Here is a 20,724-nt window from a genome sequence, read left to right as displayed (position 1 = left end):
AAAAAAATTTCCAGCAAGAAATATTGATTTGATGCAGTTTGGGTTTTCTTCAGGACTGTGTGAATTTTACTGGAACTTCCTGATGGAAACCTTGCAAAGGTGGGTTTTCCTAGCAGGGAGCCAGCAGCTGGCAGGGTCCAACCTCTACCAGAGATTTTTCTGATGGGACAGGGAGGTAGCTGGGGAGCTAGAGACGAGATCAAAGCTGGTCTGATTTAGTTATTCAAAAAGAGAATGTTCCCAAATATTTTTTTCCATAGAAATCTTCATGTATCCAGCTAACACATCATGCATCTTTTTTATGGTATAGAATGAAACCATTAAAAATATAAAGGAAATTTTCTGCAGATCTTAAAACACACATCCCAGGCCATCACAGTGATTAAATAAAGTTGTGGCTGAACAAAATGGTGACTTTTAATGGAATTTCCGGGAGGATGGGGGGGAAGGGCGAATATTTTAGAAATGCACCTCAAATTTATTAAAATACAGCTCTCTCACATTAGGTACTGCAAAAACCAAATTCTGCTTATGATTTATACTCACTGTAATGACTTTACTGATGACTTTTCACGCTTCTATTTTTTAATTAGGATATTAGCCTGAGAAACAGCTGATCCATGGAAACGTTTTCTCGTTATGATGCTCTTTTCTAAATCAATAGGAGTGGGTTTTGTTGCGGTTTTTTTTCCCTTAATGTATTTTAACAAGTAGCAAACGCAGTGAGTTCGGAAGCCTGACAGCAGCCGAGCAATCCGCCGCGGGCACGCAGCCCAGGAGGAGCCCCGGGCGGGGATGGGGATGCCGCGAACAGCAGCGGCTTCACTGCTGCGCGCTCAGGTGCTTCACAGGTACTTCCAGCGCCAGCCGGGGGCTTGAGCGAGCGGGCCGGGCAGCGAGCGAGCCCGAGCGGCTCCGCAGGTCCCCGGGGCGGCGCCGGGCGGGGCCTGGCGCGGGGGGCGGTGCGGGGCGCGGGCGGGGGCCGGGCCCGCGGGGCAGCTGCGGCCGGGGCCGCGCATCCATCGGATCCATCGGATCCATCGGCCGGGCGGGGAGAGGCGGGCTCGGGCTGCCGCCGCCTCCGCCGCGCAGGGGCAGAGCCCGCGACGGGCGCACGGCGGGCGCTGCCCGGGCGCAGCAGGGAGGGGAGGGGAGGCTCGTCCCCGCCGCCGCCGCCGCCTCGCTGGACCTCGCGGCGAGCTCCGGGCGCGGAGCGCTCCGTGGGATGGGGCTCGGAGAGGCGCCCGGCGTCGCCTCCTCGCTCTCGGGCTGCGGGAGCCCCCACGCAGCGCAGGGCAGTTGAATCCCGCCCGCGGTGGAGAGAAGGAGCGGGACGCGATTTTATTGCTGCATTCCCAGAAACGTCGCTTCCACCTGCGAGCGAGTTTGAGCGGCCGGCTGTGGATTTTATATTTACTTCTCCGCAAACCGAGGTTAGCCGGGAGGCTTTGGCTTTTTGGGAAGGAGCCCTGCCCCGGCCCGCTGTGTGCGATGGATTGAGGCGTGCCCGGCTGCGCGCCCAGCCAGGTCCCCGCCCGCAGCCCACATAGATGCGATGGAAAGTCGGGGGCTGTTCTGCACCTTTTGTTACCTGATGTTCAACGCTCCTCTGCTCTTCATTGTGACCGGTGAGTAGAGAACTTCGGCCTCTTCCCGCGGCGATGCGCCGCTCCGAGCACAACTTGCTGAGGCTGCGGGGCCGTCGGGGCTGCGGGGCCGCCCGTCCGCAGCCGAGCTGCAGCCGCCCCGCTGCTCCCAGGCCCGGCCTCCCCGGCGCGTTCGCAGCGCGGGGCTGGGGGCAGGGAGCTGCCCGGGCGGGCTCTGGCAGAACAAGGTGGCACTGTTGGGCCGCAGCTGCCGGCAGCGCGCAGCGGAACGGAGCGGGGCGCGGCGGGCGCGCAGCCCGGGACAGTCCCCGCGCCGCTCGGCGGGAGGGGACAGTGGGACACCGGTGGCCCTCTAGCAAGCCGAAGGCTTTCTTAGAAGCACCAGGAGGTTTTTAAGTCCTCTTCAAACTTTGCACTGAAGCCGCGGCTGCAGGGTGACCGGGACCGGCTCGGCCCTGCCCGGGGTGCGCAATCCTGGATGCTCTGCTTACCCTGTGGTCCCTGGGCTCCAGGAAACCTCTGTCGCGGTCAGCACTTAGCTCTTGAGCTGAAGCAGCTCACGTTAGACTGAAAAGGACTGATCTTGTCTTGTAATCTCTCGTTAACCAGCCCTTGTAACTAAATCTATCTTCCCCTCCCAGCTACCTTTACTGAAGTTCCCAAAGATGTGACTGTTAGGGAGGGAGATGATATTGAGATGCCTTGTGCTTTCCGAGCCAGCGGATCCACCTCTTACTCCTTGGAAATCCAGTGGTGGTACCTTAAAGAACCAGCCAGAGAACTTGCACACGAATTAGCCATCAGTGTCCCCGGCAGCAGGAGCAAGGTAATACATTGCTATGGAGATACATCTCTTCATCAAATGCAACATGCTTAAGTGGTGATGAGAATAAACTTAGCATTCCCAGAGTGCTTCCTCTGCCCAGTGGCAGCCACCAGTAAGAAGCATCAGTGTGTCCAGGCCCTCTGAGGAATGCAGGAGTACAGGGCATGCACCGTGAGGGACTTCATGTCAGGAAAAAACATCAGTGCTTTAAGGACTGTAAACAGAAAATTATAAATGTTCCACGGCAAAATCAGCAATGAGGTCCCAAGAAAAGCTGTTGTGTGAAGTGTGGACAAGCAAAAAACAGTGCTTCTGTGGAATGAGCTAGGAATCACTGCAAAAGGTGGGAGAGCCTCTGCTCACTGATAGTGCAGAGAAAGGCACGAGGGATACACCTCTCTGTTGATACATTAACATGGTACCAGTCTGCATCTACAAAGGAACACTTGTACACACCCACACTTGTGTCCATATCTGAAGCTCAGCAAGACGTTTCCAGTCAGATGTAGCAATTAAAATGCATGAAGCAGAGTTAAATCTTGCGTGCCTTTTGCCCTCCCCCTAGGAAGCCATTTGGTCTGAGGGCAGGCTTTAGTCTAAATTCTTCAGCTGCATTTCCCCAGCATAAGCCAATTCATTCTATGCCCCTCCCCACCAGAGCAAAGACAACTTGAAGATACCAAACAGGGCTGTACAAGGAGTGGGGTAAAGCAGGACTTTAAGGCTGTGTTGCCCTACTGTGCAGGACATGTCATCCTCTCCAGCCCCCGGCCTCTGTGCCAGCAGGGTGGCCTGCGGCAGCCTCTGTGCCCGTGCCAGCTCCCCTCTCTGTGGCACGCTTGTTTTCCTGCAGAGCTCAAATAGAGATGCAAAGCATATAGACACTGAGCTAATGCGATGCCGCCTAGCTGGGGAAAGTGTAAGTCAGTTGTCAGACTGGGAAATAAATCGCTTGGATTTAAATGTCTTCTTTAACCTTATATAAAAACTGTGAGCTGCTTTTACAATAAATGATGACAGAGCAAGCCTGGAGAATGATGACCGTCTCCCTGAGAGGCGTATCAGTGAGGTCTGAGGCATCACTTAGGTTTATAGTGGTTGGCTGGAGACAAAAACATAACCAAACATGAAACCTGCTGCATGATACCTGATCCCAGGGTGTTTCAGGACTGAAGCTCTGCCCTGAGCCATGCAGGATCTAGCTTGCCCAAGCCCTTCCCGGCTGTGCTGCTGGTGAAGCATCTTCCCCAGTGTTTGTCAGTGACTGTGAGCAGCAGAGCGTGCAACAAGCATTTCTTTGGCTGCTGTTCGCACCCTTGGGGAAGGCAGCGCTTCTGTGGGGCAGTATGGGAACTTTACCAAAACAGTCCCCCCAGCTGAGCACTGGTTTGCTGCCTTCCCCATCACCTGGGGAACTGCCCTGAGCCACACAGGCTGTGTGAATGGCAAGCAGAAAAAGTTGCATCTATCAATGTCCTGTCCTTCCACCAGGGTGGGAATATGAGCATCATATTCCCACATCATATTGATGTGCTGGCAGTGCTGAGTCTAATTGCCCTTTTTTCTGTTCTTTTAGGTAGCAAATAAGGATGCAACCAAAATCAGCGTAAGTGCAGCTCGAGATGGGTGCACATCCCTCCTCCCACGCACGTGGGATTTACTGCATGGCCCCCTCATTTCCTGACACACGAATGCAGCTGGTCTCGGTGGCAGCCGCGCTCCTGCAGCACGGCAGGAGTGTGGCACGTTTCCCCTCCTCAGTGTGCCGTGGCTCAAGACGTTGTTACCATCTGTCGCTGGTTTTGCAGTCACGTCTCATTCCTCGCAAATCCAGAGGAGGTGACGCCTGCCTTACAGCCCTTCCTTAGCCACTTTGGAAAAGGACTGTGGGCCAAATCAGAAGAGAGTCTTGCCTTCTGCAATCCCCAGTCGCCTGAGGCGACCCCCTTCTCTGGCTGTCATGCGGGAAACACGCTCCTTTTCCTTTGAAGCGGCCCGGGTGCCGCTGCCCCTCTCCGCGGTGCTGAGGACACAGGGCAGCTCCTTGGACCCGGAGAGGGGACCCTGCGACCAGCCGGGCTTGGCTCGCTGCAGCGGGCGGGGGGCGAGCCCCGGGGGCTGCACTTTCCCCGGGGGGGTTCGGGCCGGTTCGTGAGGGCTGGGGGCTGCCCGAGCCTGGGACTGGCCGGGGGGCGAGAGAACACCCGCGGGGCGGGTGGCAGAGCGCTGGTGGTGACAGGTGGGAGGTGGCGTGGGAACGATGGGGACAGGGGCCGGTTCCGGATAGCGCCCGCGAGGTGGGGCTTCAGCAGCGAGGTGCTGGGCTCGGTGTCCGCTGCCCGGGGGAGCCAGCCCCGGCTCCGTGCTCTGGCAGCAGAGGGCACGGCGCGGGCCGGGCAGGGCCCGCGGGCGGGGGCAGGCCGCTGCCCGCCGCTGAGGCCGTGCCGGCCGTGCGCTCTCTTGCAGACGGTCCGCGTCCAGGGCAACGACATCTCGCACCGGCTGCGCCTGTCGGGCGTGCGGCGGCAGGACGAGGGCGTCTACCAGTGCCGCGTGTCGGACTACAGCGACGACGAGACGCAGGAGCACAAGGCTCAGGCGCTGCTGCGCGTCCTGTCCCGCTTCGCCCCGCCCGACGTGCAGGCGGCCGAGGCGGTGTCGCACATCCAGAGCGGGGCGGCCCCGCGCCGCCACGGCCCCGCCGCCCGCCCCACGCCGCCGCCCGGCCCCGCCAAGCGCCCGCCGCCGCCGCCGGCCCCCGCCCCGGGCGGCACCGCCCCGAGCGCCGCTGCCACCGCCGCCACCGCCACCGCCTCGACGGCCGCCGCCGCAGCCTCCTCGGCCTCGCCGCCGCCCGGGCAGGCCGCCATCCTCCGCCAGCAGCACGGGTCAGGTAGGGCGCGGGCCGGGAGGGAGCCCTGTTCCCGCACGCAGGGAGCCCCGGCACTGCCGCTCGCTTGCGGGTCGGGCACTGTCACCCCGCTGCCGTGGGGGGACTCTCGCTGCCACGCTGAAACTGAGTAATCGTGCCCGAGGCTGTTGGCAAAAGTGGGCTTAGGTTGTCCCAAAGGCCGGGACTGTGCCTTGCCCCAGCCTGGACAGGAGTGAACACAGGCACGGCGCTGGGGAGATGGGTCCGAGTACAAGGCTGGGACCTGCATCCCTTTGGTAGATGCAATGGGAGGCCCCACGTTCAGAACCCCCTTTGCAGCTTTTTGGGTGCAGTGTTTGAAACAGTAGTTGCAGCCTCGAGTGAAACACCGTGGATGTTCTGCAGAGAATTTAGATTTGCAGAGAATTTAGATCAGCAAGTGGCTTACAGGGCTGGTTGTCCCAGGCAGATGCGAGGCCTGTGCAGAGCAGGATGCAGATTCAGAAGGGAAATGTCAATTGCTGTGTAATGAGCTCCACACCTGAATTAATGACAGGATAAGAATTGGAGATACAGTGCTGTATAATGTTTTCCAAATGTAAACATCACGCTAATACTGATCGTCTATCAGTTAATACTGTATTAAGTTATTAATGCCACATTACCATGTTGCGGTTTGCCAGAGAAGGCAGTTATAAACCCTTATTTATCCAATGACAGGAATGTCTGGGACGAAGAACATAGTCTTAAATCTGCATTGCAAAAGTGTTTCAAGCTTCAGGGGTGTGGTGCTGCTCTGGCTGGGCTTCAGCTCTCCTCTCAGCCACTGTCACTTAGCTAATGTTGAACAAATGTCCCTGCCAAGTTATCTGTGGAAAAGGGAAACAATTTTATGCCACTAACTGTGCAGGGAAGGCCTGAGCTCCCCCCTCTCTGCTGAGTCTCTTCTGACGCAGATTCATAATCTTCACGCAGGGAAGTTCACACTTCTTCCTGATACCTCTTCACACTTTCTGGGCAAGCAGTTGCAGGTTTTGGCTCACAGTAATGGAAACCATTCCTATATGGGTCACTGTGACCTGCTGGTGCTTTACAGGTGCTGTGTTTTATCTGGCTACTACCTTTTCCTGTTTTCTGAATAATTTAGTTTCCTCCTTCTGTAGAAATACATGTGAAAGTTAGGTTTTACTCGTTATCATTCCCAAGACTGAGCTGGTTGTTCATTGCTGTCTAGTGGTAGATAAGGTGACAATTCCTGAGATCTAACTAAAGGTGCTTGTGGGCATTTAAAGAAGTTAATTTTGCTTTTGCTGAATCCACTGACCCCAAGAAATTAAACCAGACACTGTAATGCTCATGATGTATTGTGTTTTGTTTGGAAATATCTGCTTTTCTCCTGGGACCCCAGGGCTGGGGGTTGTTCTTATATTTCCTCTCCACTCTGTGACTGTGAGAATTCTTGCAGTGTTTTCCATGCTGACAGCAGAGGCTGGGTCTAGGACTTGCAGCGCTGTGCACCCTGCCTGCTGAACCCAGAGCTTATGTGGTGCACATGAACTGAAAGCAGGATGGTGGAAGTGCAGCGGGCTCAGTTCCACGTCAACAGATGGATGCGAGCGTGTGCCGCCAAGACAGCATGTCACATATGCCTGTTAGGGCAAGACCTCCTGCCCAGATCAGCTAAACTGCTGTCTGTCCCAATTTTTTACATGTCTGTGGTTTGGGATATGGCACTTCTGCATCATTTCTAGGCTGCATTCAATTCTGAAAATAAATTGGTAGCATTGTGGCCAGGAGTGGAGGTAATGGAATGATTTAAATCAGTGAAATAGGTAGCAGAATACAGTAAAACAACTAGTGGGGGTCTCCAGGTGAAGACTGATGCTGAGTGCTACAAAACTGGCTAAACAAAAATCTGGTGCTGTAAGCTCCCTGCTGGGCACACTGGTCTCTGTGAACAGTGCCACTCTGTGGCAGCTCCAGTGCTGGAGAAAGCCAAGTCAGACTGTTCCTGTTCCTGTACTGACTTAATAAGGTGTAAACCAGCACCTGCTTTTGTCCCCATAAGAGGGAAGTAATTAATCATGTATTTTGGTATGGTCCTCTTGTAGAAATAATGCCTTTTCACTCTGCTTGAATCAAGATCTCCCTGAATAACAGATTTCTCCCTGGTTTGTTGTAATTTCTGTACCTGTGGTAGTTTGGATCTGCCTGTAATTAAAAATCAATAGAATATCAATGACAGCATGGCTTTGGAGATTTGCAGCTGAGGGACTTGACCCTCAAAAATTCCTGATTCGATACCTTCTGGACCAGAACTGCCTGAGTCTTGTTATCACAAGATGTCTGTGAAGCAGATTGCTGCTGTCCCAGTCCCCATCTCCTGGGTACTTTAGAAAGACTGTTTGGGCCAGGGATTTGGTCTGAAGCAGAGAGACAGCTTGGTGTAGAGGCAAGAAATCTTCCCTAGACATGAATGTCGCACAGAGACCTGGATAAAATATTAACATGGCAGTCAGTGTGATAAGGGCTTGCAGGAGTATCACCTGCTTTTGTGAGGAAAGGGAAGACTGGGGTCTTCAGTGCTGCCACTCGGGTTGGATAAGCACTAAACTTTCTTCAAAAGAAAATGACATCTTAGACCTTCTGAGTTTCCCGTTTGTATGTTAAAGTGGTGTTCTTTAGAGCTACAGTTAGCTACAGTAATTATTGTTCTCCATGAAGAATGCAGTTGCTTCACAGGAAATGGGTTTTTCCCCCTTTTATTTACTTCTGGGAAGTAGAAGCCCTGTTTTGAGTCCACCCCCCAAGGCAGTGTCAGAACTGGCTTTCCATACAGTAGGACCAACAAATCCAACTAAATCTTTGTTCACGTGGTGTTTAAGACTGCAAGACCTAACCTTGTGTTGCTGTATGAGTATATCTGCATAGTGTAATACATATGCCTCATTATCCTATTTTGAGCTCCATAACACATACAGATAAGTACTTGCACCAAATCTGTGTGTAATAATTGAATAGTCTAATACATTTACAGTATTTAGCATTTCTAAGTCTTTTCATTGTACACAGGGATATTTCCTCTGTATAAAAGCAGAAATGTGGTCGAACAATGGATTTGCTATCAGCGATTAAGAAACATCCTCATTTAAGACACTGGAGAGCTCTGCCTAAGAGCTGATGGCATGGCACTAGCTACAGTGTCCTGCATGAATTGGCCTCTAATCCTATTTTCCTTGCAATAGAAATCTTCCCAATACTTTCAGCGTGGTAAGAGAGGGCCTCTATGTACTTGGATTCCAATAAACATGATTATAGATCAAATGCTACACTGGGATGTGCCTCCAGGGCTCTTGCTGACTTCAGCTGCTGCCCCAGTCATGCACCATGGAGAAGTGTGATTCTTTACATCTTCTAAGTGAACTGAAACATGAATTTATTAGGATAAATGTGTCTGTTACTGAGATTATTTAAAGAGCCGAGAGTCTCATCTGACAAACTGGGTATAAATAGAAAATCCATTGTTTTGAACACCATCAGAAATGGTATTTGCCTGAAGTCTATGTCAGCATTATGGTGTATATAAGGCAATAGATCCAGTATAACTGAAAAATTGACCAATATACCATAAATATGAGCTACTTAAACAGAATTTTATCTATGATGTTTAAACAACCATATAAAAACTTGGTGCTGTGGTCTCATGGAAGCCTAGAAAATGGGATTTGGACTGTGAGGGGACAAAGATCTGCTGGCAAGACCATTTTTAACACTATCAGAGAAGCAGTCATCCGTGTGGTTCTAAATGAAATAATATTGAGCTTTTAGTTTAATGCTTGTACACAAATGGAATCTTACACTGTAGGGAAAAAAATGGGGGTGAGCAAGTGAAAGTGTACTCAGTTGTTACTGTTTGGAAGTGTTCCTGGTTTCTACTGGGTAGAGTAGGGGGGTGCAGGAGCATTGCTGAGTGAAACACACAGTGTCTCTGTCTCAGGAAGTTTGCAGTCCAAGTGTGTGAGACAGATAAATGACACAAGAACAACAACTGACTTTGTTGAGTTGTGTGACAGCAGTGAAATTAAATATGAAAACTTAATTTCAGATCTTCTAAATTTGAGTCCAGTGCCTTAGTCGTGAGACTAACTTTGTCATCTGATCGTACAGTAATAAACAAGGATCTTCATCCTGACTTCCTGGGAGGGAAATTGACTGTATTATATCCTACCAAATGGTCTCCAAAATGAGTGCCTGTGTATTGGCTTGGGGGCAATTTTTAGTTTAACTTCTGAGCAGAATATAGATCAGACATTGCAGCTTCCAAATTCCCTTTTATTTGTTTGATCTCCAGCCTCAAAGCTGAGAAGTGAAAGGTTTAAATAAAATAAACAAAGATGGGAGTGTGAAACAAGAAGCTCTAGGAGGAACACAGGCTCATGCGTCGTGCACAGATGAAGCGGTCATCACAAGGAAGAGCATAAATCTTCACTCTGTGCCTGTCCCTCCCCTCCTGAAAGCCTTTTGTGTCTGAGGCAGAAGGAGCTCTGCTCCTGGGCTACCTGGCCAAGATAAAGCAGCAGGTCCCAGCCCTGCAGCCCCTGTGCCTGTGGTGCTCAGCAGAGCAGGGCATGCACAGCCAGCCCTCCTTGAGGCAGAAAGCCACGTGGAGACTCTTAGATCTCTGCTGTGCACTGGCAAGCAAGAGGCCTGTCTTTGCAGCTCAGAGACAGCAGAGGAAGGAGCACAGTGTTTTATTGTTCCAGAGCTGTGGCTGCTTAGGGGGACTCTGTTTGGAGGGGCTGTGGTTGTGTTTGGACTAACTTTGGAGTAAGGATTTGAGTTCAGGGCTCTCCTGGCTTTGTCAGAGCTTTAATGACTCTCTGCTAGTTTGAGAGACAGCCTGTGGAGCTTGTTTATGTTTGATAGATGAACATTACATGAAATGGCAAGAAAGGAAAGTCTGTGAGGCTGCTCAGCTCAGGCTCCCTGCCTTTCCCACTCAGTTATGTCAGGGTCTACTCCACTTCCCCTGTGCTTTTTATGAGACCATGTATGAGCTCAATTCTGATGTTACTTGTAGTTAAACGCAACCTGGGTCACATCACATTTTCCTTTACATTAAATAAAGTAGCAAGACAGAGGCCATAACTGAATTATCATGCTGACCTCCTAAATGTCACTGGATAATAAACATGCAAAAGGAATTCTCATTAAATACACATCACTAGCACTTTAATATCTAGGCAAATTAGACTGCTTTGGGGACAAGTGAGGTCAAATATCTTCCTTTGTGTCTGTGTAATATGGATTAATTTTCGAACTGGACAAAAGCACTAACTGCTGTACTGTGTCACCTCATTATCTAGGGCAGAAACAAGCTGTGCCTGGGTGTTTTTGTACTGTGGAAATGCAATTTATTTGAGTAACCTCCTTTCAGTGGTTCTTGCTTGTTCCCCAGAGGACAGACAAAATAGGACTAACCTATTCTACTCCAGCCTGTTCAGTGCCCTTGAAGAAATCCAAATATTATTTGAATTTCTTTGATATCTTTATGTTATGGGTGAAAAAATCTTCTAAAAATATTACTGAAAACACTAAATGAAGGGGGTATTACAGGACTTTTTAGTGAATATTGAAGCTGTACCTAATACTGGTCAAGATTTCTATATAAGAAATATATATATATATATATATATATATATATAAGATTCATTAGTGAGTGAGAATTAGAAATTTATATGAAGAAAGGCTCAGTGCACCCACATGTGTTTTTGCATGAGCAAACAGCATTTGGGGCAGGAATATACACACAGTGTATACAGTCTTTATACATGTTTCAATAGAAACTTTGCAAAACGGAGCCTTAGTTTGCAGAACTGGCTAACTTTGTATCTTTTATGAGAGGCAGTAATTGTTACACGCTCCCCACCTTTGCTATACTGGTGCAGCTTTACTGATGTAAACTTTATGTAGCTTTACTGATGCTTGAACTGTACTGTCAATTTATATAGGTCCCATTTCCAATGACTGATACTTGCTAAATGTTAAAAGCTAAAGTTTAAAGCTAAGCAGTAGTGGCACAAAGAAATGCCCAGACAGCCTTACTGGTACTGGTTTTGAGAAGGTTTTTAGTAGTGTGGGCTGTAGTTGGAAAGCAAACACAGAGTAGCCTCTGCCAGGAAATGAATCTTACAGTAGTCCTGTGTAGGTGTTTCTTTTTTACTGAAGAGAACCTGACAAGACTGTGCTGGCAATAAAAGGAGGTTGCTTTGGATTTTGATTTAGCTTTGCTAAAGCCGTAAGAATGCTGTCAGGCTCACTATTGCTGTTTACTATGTGTTTTTTAAAATTAGATAATGGTAGAGCAGTCCCATATGTCAATAATAAACAGTTCAAGTAGGTTTGTATTGGAAAAAATGGGGTTGTCAGCAGAATGGTATTATTTGTCACAACAGCAGCTAACAACCAAGCACTTTATATTGCTAGGCTGTTATCAGCTGGGAGGCAATTTTATTAGCTGGAAAGAAGAGCAGTTTGGCAGAGCAGCAGCCGTGCTCAGCAGAGGGGTCTCTGTGAGCCAGCACGAGGTTGTGCCAGGCTCACACAGGGAGGAGGGAGCTGTGCTCACAGAGCAAAGGACCCCAAGCACTCCCCACAACAGCTGCTCTCACCCTGTGGCTGGGAGCAGGGCATCCCTGTGTGAGCAGGGAGAGGCTCTGACTTCCAAAGCAGGCAGAGCACAGGGAGGTCTCTCATGGACATGGTCTTCTGCTCCTGTTCTGTTCCCATGCTGCTGGAGGTGTTCAGGAGACATGGCAATGTATCACCTGAGGACATGGGTTAGTGGTAGACAGTGTGGTGGTGCTGAGTTCATGGCTGGGCTTGGTGACATTAGAGCTCTTTTCCAACCTCACCAATTCTGTGATTCTATGGGTAAAATTCATCAAACCAGTAGAATTAGAATTAGTTTACTGCTTTCTATTTTTTTTCAACTGGCGTGCTAATCTGAATCCCTCTCAGGCCGAGGAGCTGGAGATTTCACATGTACAGAGGGTATTGAGGAATGTCCCATGTCCACAGTTTTGTCAAATAACCCCTTGCTACCTTGTTCTGCAAAGCTTGACCTCACTTACATCTAGGGCACAGCAAAATCTTTAGTTAACTAACATTTAGCAAGTATCAGTCATTGGAAATGAGTGGAAGTTTGGAGGGTCTCTGTATTTGTGGGTCAGTCCCAAAATGCCGCTGTTTGTTTATAGCAAAAAGGTGATCCCTTCTTTATGGAAATCACAGGCTCTGCTTTTTTTTTTTCCGGCACATGCTCTCAGTACAGCCATTTTTCATGTGTCATCATGCATTCTGCTAATGCACTTAGCTCTGTTCTTTAAGTATGGACAGAATAGGGTTATTAAAAAAAAAAAAAATCCTTAATCTGCACTTGCATCTGCTTAAGTTTAGTAATTCTGATTGGAGTGATAATTACAACTACATTGGCAGCTTGCTCCTAATCCTGATCAAGTCAAAAATACTCTAAAAACAGTGAGAACCACAGTGTCATCGTCTTTATTTCTGGGTTGCAAATATTTACAACTTGGATCAATTACAGAATGTGAAACCTGTGGTTCAGTCCAGTGGGACTCTTATTGTAAGTCTTTTCATAAAGTTCCTATGGAATTGTGTGAACATATCTAGCTTACCTGCTTTTCTGCAATATGACTTTTTAGCCTTCCTACTTATAATGAAAAACCTGAGAATATACCCCAAACTTGCTTCAAAGCTCAATAGCTGAAACCACCTCCCAGTATTTTTCATTGCCTTGTGCTCTGGGCAGTTTGAGTTGTGCTTTTGCTACTTGTGTGTATGGATATGCTCTGGAATTGCTCACATAATAGTACAGAAGAAGGAAGTGTAGGACTGGCTGCTTATTTACCACCTGAGCTACCACTCATTCAGTTACTTATTTTTCTCTGTGTTTTAGTTTAGAATTAATTTTCCACCAAATTTCATTACAAAGAATTTTGTATCTCTCATTCAACTTTCAGGGAATGAATTAATGGTTCTTTGTTTTGTTAAGTTAATTTTAGATCATGGAACTGCAGAAAATTCTGGCAATTAAAAAAAAAAATCATAGTTGCATGGTTTAAGTGTCTTAATAAGATATTTGGTGAGGAGAGATCATCTCACCTATACCAAAGCAGAAATCTGTTTATGTGAGGGTAATACAAAGTAGAGACCAGCCGCAGGTCTCAAAAGAGGAAAGTTACTGGCTTATTTAAATGTAAACCAATAGAAAGCATTTGAACTGTATAATCTATACAGAATGAATTACTCATTTTAAGCATTCATGATGCATTTCTGTCCTCCACTGACACCATCTAGAGCAGTGTTTCCTTTTGGAGCTTGTTATAAATTACTCCTGGTGTTGTCTTGAAGTTACTTTTTAATTTCTCCCGAGTGGATATTTGGCGTGGTTGAGTGGTTTGTTTGGCTGTCTCCAGTGTAGAAGAGATCCCAAGAGCAGCCCTCCAAGGGCCTGGCTCCCTCAGCTCAGCTGCTGCTCTGCTGGGCTGTCTGTGGGCACTGCCTGCCCTCTGCACACAGGTGCTCACAGGCACGTGTAGTGTTTGAAGTAGCAGAGGGAGGCTTTGGTAAGAGTGCTGATTGTTCTGCACACTTTTGGCTACCACAGAAGGGAAATGGGGATATTGAGGGAAAATCCTTCCCATATTGTGTTACCCCTATTTCTTGTAACTTTAGTAGGAGATAGTCTTTTGCCAGTCTGTTGGCAATGAAACTGCATATTTCTCTGGGAACCTAACAAACAGAAGTATTTCTGTATAAATACAGGAGTATTTCTTGCTCCATAGCAGACATGCATTTCCCTGCATTCATCAAATCCACTAGTTCAACAACTCCTGTTTGTGATAGCTGTTAATAGAAAAGTGTTGTGCCTTGCAGACCTGCAGCAGCTGTGGAATGGGTCAGATCAATTGTCCATTTAATCCTGTACCTTATGTCTAATGATGTCCTTATGATCCAGGAGAGGGAAGAGCCTCTGTAGAGGGTAACAGAGCACTTGGCTGGTCTGTGTACCATGAGCTTGTTTGGCAGGGATTGTCAGCACTAGCATTTTAAGGAAAATTTGGCCTTAATGAGTCTCAGTTAAAATGAGCTCTGTTGAGACCAAAATCCACCTCAGTAGTTGCAGGTGCCTTAAGGAACACATCCCCAACTCCTTTACCAATGCCTGTGTCTGTCCTGTCCCACAGGCACTCACACATTGACTTCCAGCAGAGCACTGCAGTGCTTCAGAAAATCAATACTGCAGAAGGAATATTTTTCTTCTCTTAGCTTCTTATCAGAACCAAACTTTTATTTCTGCATCATTTCCTTGCATGACTACACCTCTTTCTCATTTCCAACCAATTTATTTGTTTTCTAATCTGTAGCCTTACTGCTATCATGCTAAAATACTAAAGTCTAAAACACCAAACCACTAAAACACCAGTCTTCTGTCCTAGGTGAACTTTTTGAGTTGTCACATCAAGAACAGTCAAAAATAAGGACCAGGCTGCTACAAGGAATTGGTTTTTTTCGCAAATACACATATTTATTTCCCTACCTATTCAGGAAGTTTGCACTGTGCTGCTCTGCATGCAGCTTCTGTAGAGTTATCAAGCCTTAAATTCTGCCTCACTTCATTGTTTACAGGTGAGTTTAGTCCAGCACATAGATACAGGTGTGGGCAAGTAAATTACTGTAATTTAGTGTCCTGTTTTCAGGACTGCTAAATACTCCAAATGCAAGTGGAATCTTATTTGAAATATTAAAACCTGTTGAGTTTCCAAAACCAGGACAGGAGGCTTTCAGTAACTCTTGTATTGTGGGATTTTGGCAATTCACCTCTAAATATAGGCCTCAATATTGCAGTGGATATTTTGAGAGAGAAGGTGGAGAAACAGTGAAACTCAGGTGTATTTGAGAAGACCTAAAGTGATGACAGAGTTTTCCAAAACTCTGGCCAGTGTCTTCTGGCCAGTAAAATTGCTTTCAGCTTCCTGGAGAGTTTGAGGCTCTGGTGTGGATAAGGAAGTGAAATGTGGGCATTATCATGGAGGGCAATGCTGGTAGTTTCACCTGGCTCTGTGAGAAGTTTTACTCCTGACCTTAAAAACCTTGATGTCATGGATGAAGGAACAAAGCAGAATCACAAGCTTCTACCTGCATGGTTGTGTAGAAATAAAAACATATGCTGACATCTGTGAGGCATTTTTTTGAGATGAGTTATGGAAAGCTGTTCCAAAACTCGGTGAATCATAAATAAAAATGGTAGTGGATAGAAAACTAATTTTGTCATCATGCCTTCTAGGCAGGTTCAGTGGCGAGCAGATCCCATGCAGTTGCTCATAAACATGTGGGAAGTCACTGCTGCTGAAATTAGCTCCATCAAAAGGCAGCTGAGGAGCTGTTTCTGGTTGTGCCTGGGCAGGATGATCCACAGCCAGCCAGAAAGCAACAAGGACACCACAGTTCAGTGTTTTTTCCTGTTGTACCAGTACTTCTTTGAACAACACCTCCTGTTCCATGCAGTTTTAGGGTTGAGCTCGGAGGGTCTGCTAAAATCAGCACAGGCTCTGCATGCACTTCTGCACAGCATCCTGGAGAATTAGCTCCTGAGGAGGAGTGGGAATTTTAAGGCATTAGGTAAAAAAAAAAAGATTTAAATAAAGCAAAAATGCAGTGTGTGGATTGTGCTGGAAGTACTTAAGAGTGGAAGTACTTAAATACGTAAGAGTAGAGTTTATAAGATCTTGTCTCAAACTGTGGAGTAGTTCTAATGGGGTGTAGCTTATTATCTCTGGTTCAGTAAGTGTATAGTGACTTCAGTAATTTCAATTAAAAGCTTCTAAGAAGATCTTAGGTCTGAAATTGGGGAAATTCAATTCAATGCAAATGCTCCAAATGTATGTCAGTGAGTGAGAATCTGTTTCATCTAGGAGGTTATTGTTTGTAATGATCCTTGACTAGTAACCCATGTAAAACTCCATTTTTTCCATAGATACCAGAACAAGAACATGTGTCAAGTGCAGTCTATAGTTTCTGGACTGAGAGAACAGATCAATCTATATGGTCACCTCTTAATGAAATGCCAGGTTTGAGGGCTTTAATTGGGCATTGTTCTGTAAGGAAATAGGCCAAGGCTAGCAGGTCACTGCATAAAAGGCAGTACAGAGAAATGTCTCGTGACACCGGGGCCCCAGCTCCATCATCAATAGGCAGTCAGATTTTAGGTGTTGTCTCATCTTTCAAGGAAAATAGGCTACTGATGTCTTTCAGCTTTTTATTATATGGGCCACTGCATTTTACCACCATCTCGGAAAGAGACATCAAAGGACTTTTCAGATTCTTTCTAGTAAGAAAAATAGGTGACTGCTGGAAACTGTGGGTTTTGACCATTAGTTAAATATAGCTTGTAAAAGAATCATCCCATTTTTTCTGGGTGTCACAAGTCACTTGGTTAATTAATGTTTGTTTTCAATTGAATTGTTTTAAGTCAAACTGTGATTAATTCTGGCATGAAAAAAATATTAAATAGAAAATTGCAGTAAAGCACTATTATGTCATAAATCGCAAAGAAGGATGAGTGATGCCAGAGAGCAATTCACCATACACAAAGAGAACAATTTGTTCTTGTTCTGCATGGTGGTAGACTTTCCCTTTTGGCCATGAGCATATAAATATTTTAAAAGCAAAGTTGTAAGTCTGTATAGTGATAAATAAGCTTGCAATAGCAGAACATCAAATGAATATTCAAAATATCAGTGAAATGTTTTCTCGCAAGTGTCTGTAGTTTGCAAGTAACTGTGTACTCCTGATTTAAGGTGTCTGGAGAAGGACCCTTTGTTCTCACACCTGGATCAATCAGGTGTCCAGATCCTCATGCTCAAGCCCACATTTTGTTTGTTTACGTCTACAGATGCAGCAATTTATTAACTAAAAGTCAAGACTTCCACTACTGCAGTAACAGCAGAACTGAGGACACTAAGTTCAGTTTGTTGTTGAAATTATTTTTCTGGTCTGCTTATATTTAGAGGGAGGAGAATTCTGAAGTTCTGTGTGTCTAATACTGCCTTAAAGCAGACCATCACTGAATCAGTACGAAAAAAGAAGCTTGTATGTGGTGTTCAGTAAGAATAATCACTTTTAAATACTTTTTTTAAAATATGTTTCATTTAACTGCTGAGATTCTGTTAACAGAGTCTGAACTCACAGTCTGCCATCAAGGAAGATGGAGAATATAGGTTGAAAACAACCTCTATTCTACAGAAGGAAAAGACAAAATTTGGACTGTTGAAATCACAGTTCTGCATTGAAATTTAAACTAAAACTAGTACATAAAGGTAAAACCAATATAGGAATGATTTTGGTAAGCAGGCACACAGGTGCTGCAAGGAGTTGTGACTAATACTGCTTTCCCTTCAAAGCAGAAATGATCCTAAGCTGGTGTTCCTGGCAGCCCTTCAGCACCACAGTTGTAAGGACACTTGAGATTCAAGAGCCCGTTTCTCCAGGTTGAGTTTCTCAGTGTTTCCAGGGGAATTCCCTCTCACAAAAGCACACCTTGCTGTCTGAGCAACTGGCAGCATCTCAGACTCAAGCCCTGTTCATTGAAAGCAGGGAAAGAATGGGTTCTCAGCACCCTCAGGTTTGATCATAATAAATATCTAAGGCCAGCTCTTCCCTGCAGTGCTGGGCAGGTGTGGAATTGGCACAAATTTGGCACCATTGAGCTGTGTGCAGCTGCCAGGAGTGTCAGCTGCTGCTGGGCTGCCCCTGCCATCCCCAGGCTCAGGGGACAGTGACAGCGCATGGGGACTGTCCTGAACTGGCCTACTTGCAGCTGTGCCATGTCCCAGAAGAAAGGACTTCCCTGCACACACTTCTAGTGTTTTTTTGCAGTGAGTTGCAACTAACTCCTTTAGCTGCTGGAGTTAATTGTGTTTGTTAATGATTTTTCAGCTTTCAAAACAAAAATCCTGTATTCATCTTAATACCTTGCTGTTGCTGTGCAGGCAGTCCTGAGCATGTGTTTGTGCATGCAGGGATTTAATTAAAACCTTAATAACTAAATAATCACCACACAGTCTGGGCGTCTGTGAGATAGCACTGTGGGGACATTTCTTGAGTTCCTCAATTGCACACCACATTGCTGTGTACTATTTTTGATGCTGGATAATCGTGCTCCAGCATTGCTGGTGAGGTGTGTATAGATTACGAGGCAGCTGGAGCAGTGAGCCCCAGAGCAGTGCTTTGCTCAGGCACTGTTTGAGGCATTTCCTTTGATCATGCCACAGCTGGGAGACACTCACATGTCCTAGAGACCAAGACTAAAGTATTCACATTACGGTGCCTGAAGTGAGTTTCGTAAACAGAAGTGCCCTGATTACTTTTCCAGAGATACAGAAAACTTATTTTTAAAGTTTTCATGCTTTGCAAAGTGTCTCTCACAGTCTGAGTGGCACTAAGTGTTTTGGGCCCTGTAGGTTGGGTGTTCAGCAGAGAGGAGGCCTCTCCCCAGCTGCCCCTCTGCACTTCAGCTGCAGGGCAAATTCCTACTGGACTCCTGCTTTTGTCCCACATCCATCACATCCATCCCCTGCTGGTGAAGCTGCATACGCTGGTCCTCTTGTGGCTCAGGAAGGTGTCCCCAGGGGCAGCTGCTCTGGCCCAGCCTGGCCTTGCCTGTGTGGGCTGAGCCAAGCTCAGGGAGTGTCAGGCACCCGTGTCCTGCCCTGCAGCAGTGGTGGGGCTGCTCCAGGGAACAGGGCTGCTCCAGGGAACAGGGCTGCTCCAGGGAATGGGGCTGCTCCAGGGAATGGAGCTGCTCCAGGGAACAGGGCTGCTCCAGGGAACAGGGCTGCTCCAGGGAATGGGGCTGCTCCAAGGGAATGGGGCTGCTCCAGGGAATGGGGCTGCTCCAAGGGAAAGGGGCTGCTCTGCCCTTGCCCTTGCCCTTGCCCTTGCCCTTGCCCTTGCCCTTGCCCTTGCCCTTGCCCTTTGCCAGCAGCACAGCAATGGCCATTTCAGAGGTGGCACAGCAGAGCCTCATGCCTGTGTGTCCTGCTCTCTTGGCCAAGCGTGGCCAAGAGACCTCAGCCCCACAGCTCATCCCTCCCATGCCAGGGAGAGGAGCCACACCACGGGGCACACAGCAAATACCTTTATGTATCTTTTCAGCACACGTCGCTGGAAAATAAAAAAACTGAGCGAGTATCTTGGTGTGCACGGGTGTGAGGCAGGGACAGCCTTGGTAGCTGCAGCATGGAGTGGCTGCCACTCGTCTGGGAGCAGTCACCTCGGCGTGTCCTGCCCCATGAGTTAGCTCATCACTCTCCTTGGGACAGACTGATGGGAACAGATGTGTTCCACACCTGACCTCTGTTTGTCTATAGCTCCTGAGCACATTTTTAATTTAAAATTCTGCTCTTTCCTATAAAAGGTAAAGAAGATGTCAAGGTCTTGCTATTCCCATTCCAAATGAAATGGGTTCATGTCCTGTTAATCAAGAAGTACAGACGCAGCATTTGTCATTTCCCTTTAAAGTAATGGGTGGTTGATACCTGTCATTTCTCAAGAAACTATATACTAGATTATGGTGTATTTATAGAAATCTCAATTGCTGGTAACTTGGCTGAAGCCAAGTTTAGGCATGCCATTAGTAACACATAATGAAATGACCTAAGTGGAGTCAGATTTGGGAGGGGGAGGAGAAAGCTATTTGAGCTGGATAGCTTGAGGATGCTGTTTTACTATTAAAATTAAGCTTCTGACCCCTGGCACTGAAGTGATAAAAATGAATCTTCTTATATTTCTCTTCTGCATTTAATCTTCTATATTGGAAAAGATAAAAAATCAAATCTCCTTCTCTCCCTTGTCTCTTTCTTTTCTAGGTACAGGACCTATTTATGCTACAGACCCACTCCTATACATGTCCCTGTTAATACTGCATAAGCTTGTACATTTATTAGTAAACCACTGACGGACTGCTCCCTCCACTCCTCCTCAGCCAAACAGAAAGGAACCTATTTAATAACAAACAAAATCCCTACAAAGAAATCCCTACCATTTTAAAGATGGACAGAAAGAGACTGAAAGAAGCATGATAAATTCTACATGGGGGGAAAAACATATTTTTGGGGATGCCACAAGAAAGTAAACCACATAGAATAATGCATCTAGTTTCCAGACTCTATGGTGTAAAGCCCTGCTCTGTGCATGGCACTTATGATTTCTCTATTTTAATGTAATATTTTTTCTTTTCTAAACCTTTCCTCTGACTCTTCATTTTGCACGAACTGTTGAGCAGTTATCTTTATGACAATATGTAAAGATGTTGGGTCAAACCCTTCCTAAGAAAG

The 20,724-nt window shown here is 47.0% G+C and overlaps 1 protein-coding gene across 1 annotated transcript; it reads left to right on the top strand.

The window, feature by feature from the left end:
- The first annotated feature begins 1,543 nt into the window (after positions 1-1,543).
- On the top strand, positions 1,544-20,538 carry VSTM2B (V-set and transmembrane domain containing 2B). The gene is made up of 5 exons (XM_053987507.1): positions 1,544-1,628; positions 2,249-2,433; positions 4,010-4,039; positions 4,900-5,326; positions 20,257-20,538. Exons 1-5 carry the CDS (start codon positions 1,556-1,558, stop codon positions 20,343-20,345), a joined length of 804 nt encoding a protein of 267 aa, XP_053843482.1. The 5' UTR covers positions 1,544-1,555; the 3' UTR covers positions 20,346-20,538.
- The last annotated feature ends 186 nt before the right edge of the window (positions 20,539-20,724 follow it).

Source organism: Vidua macroura, chromosome 11, assembly GCF_024509145.1.
Source record: "Vidua macroura isolate BioBank_ID:100142 chromosome 11, ASM2450914v1, whole genome shotgun sequence".
Taxonomy (NCBI): domain Eukaryota; kingdom Metazoa; phylum Chordata; class Aves; order Passeriformes; family Viduidae; genus Vidua; species Vidua macroura.
This window is presented reverse-complemented; position numbering and strand designations above follow the sequence as displayed.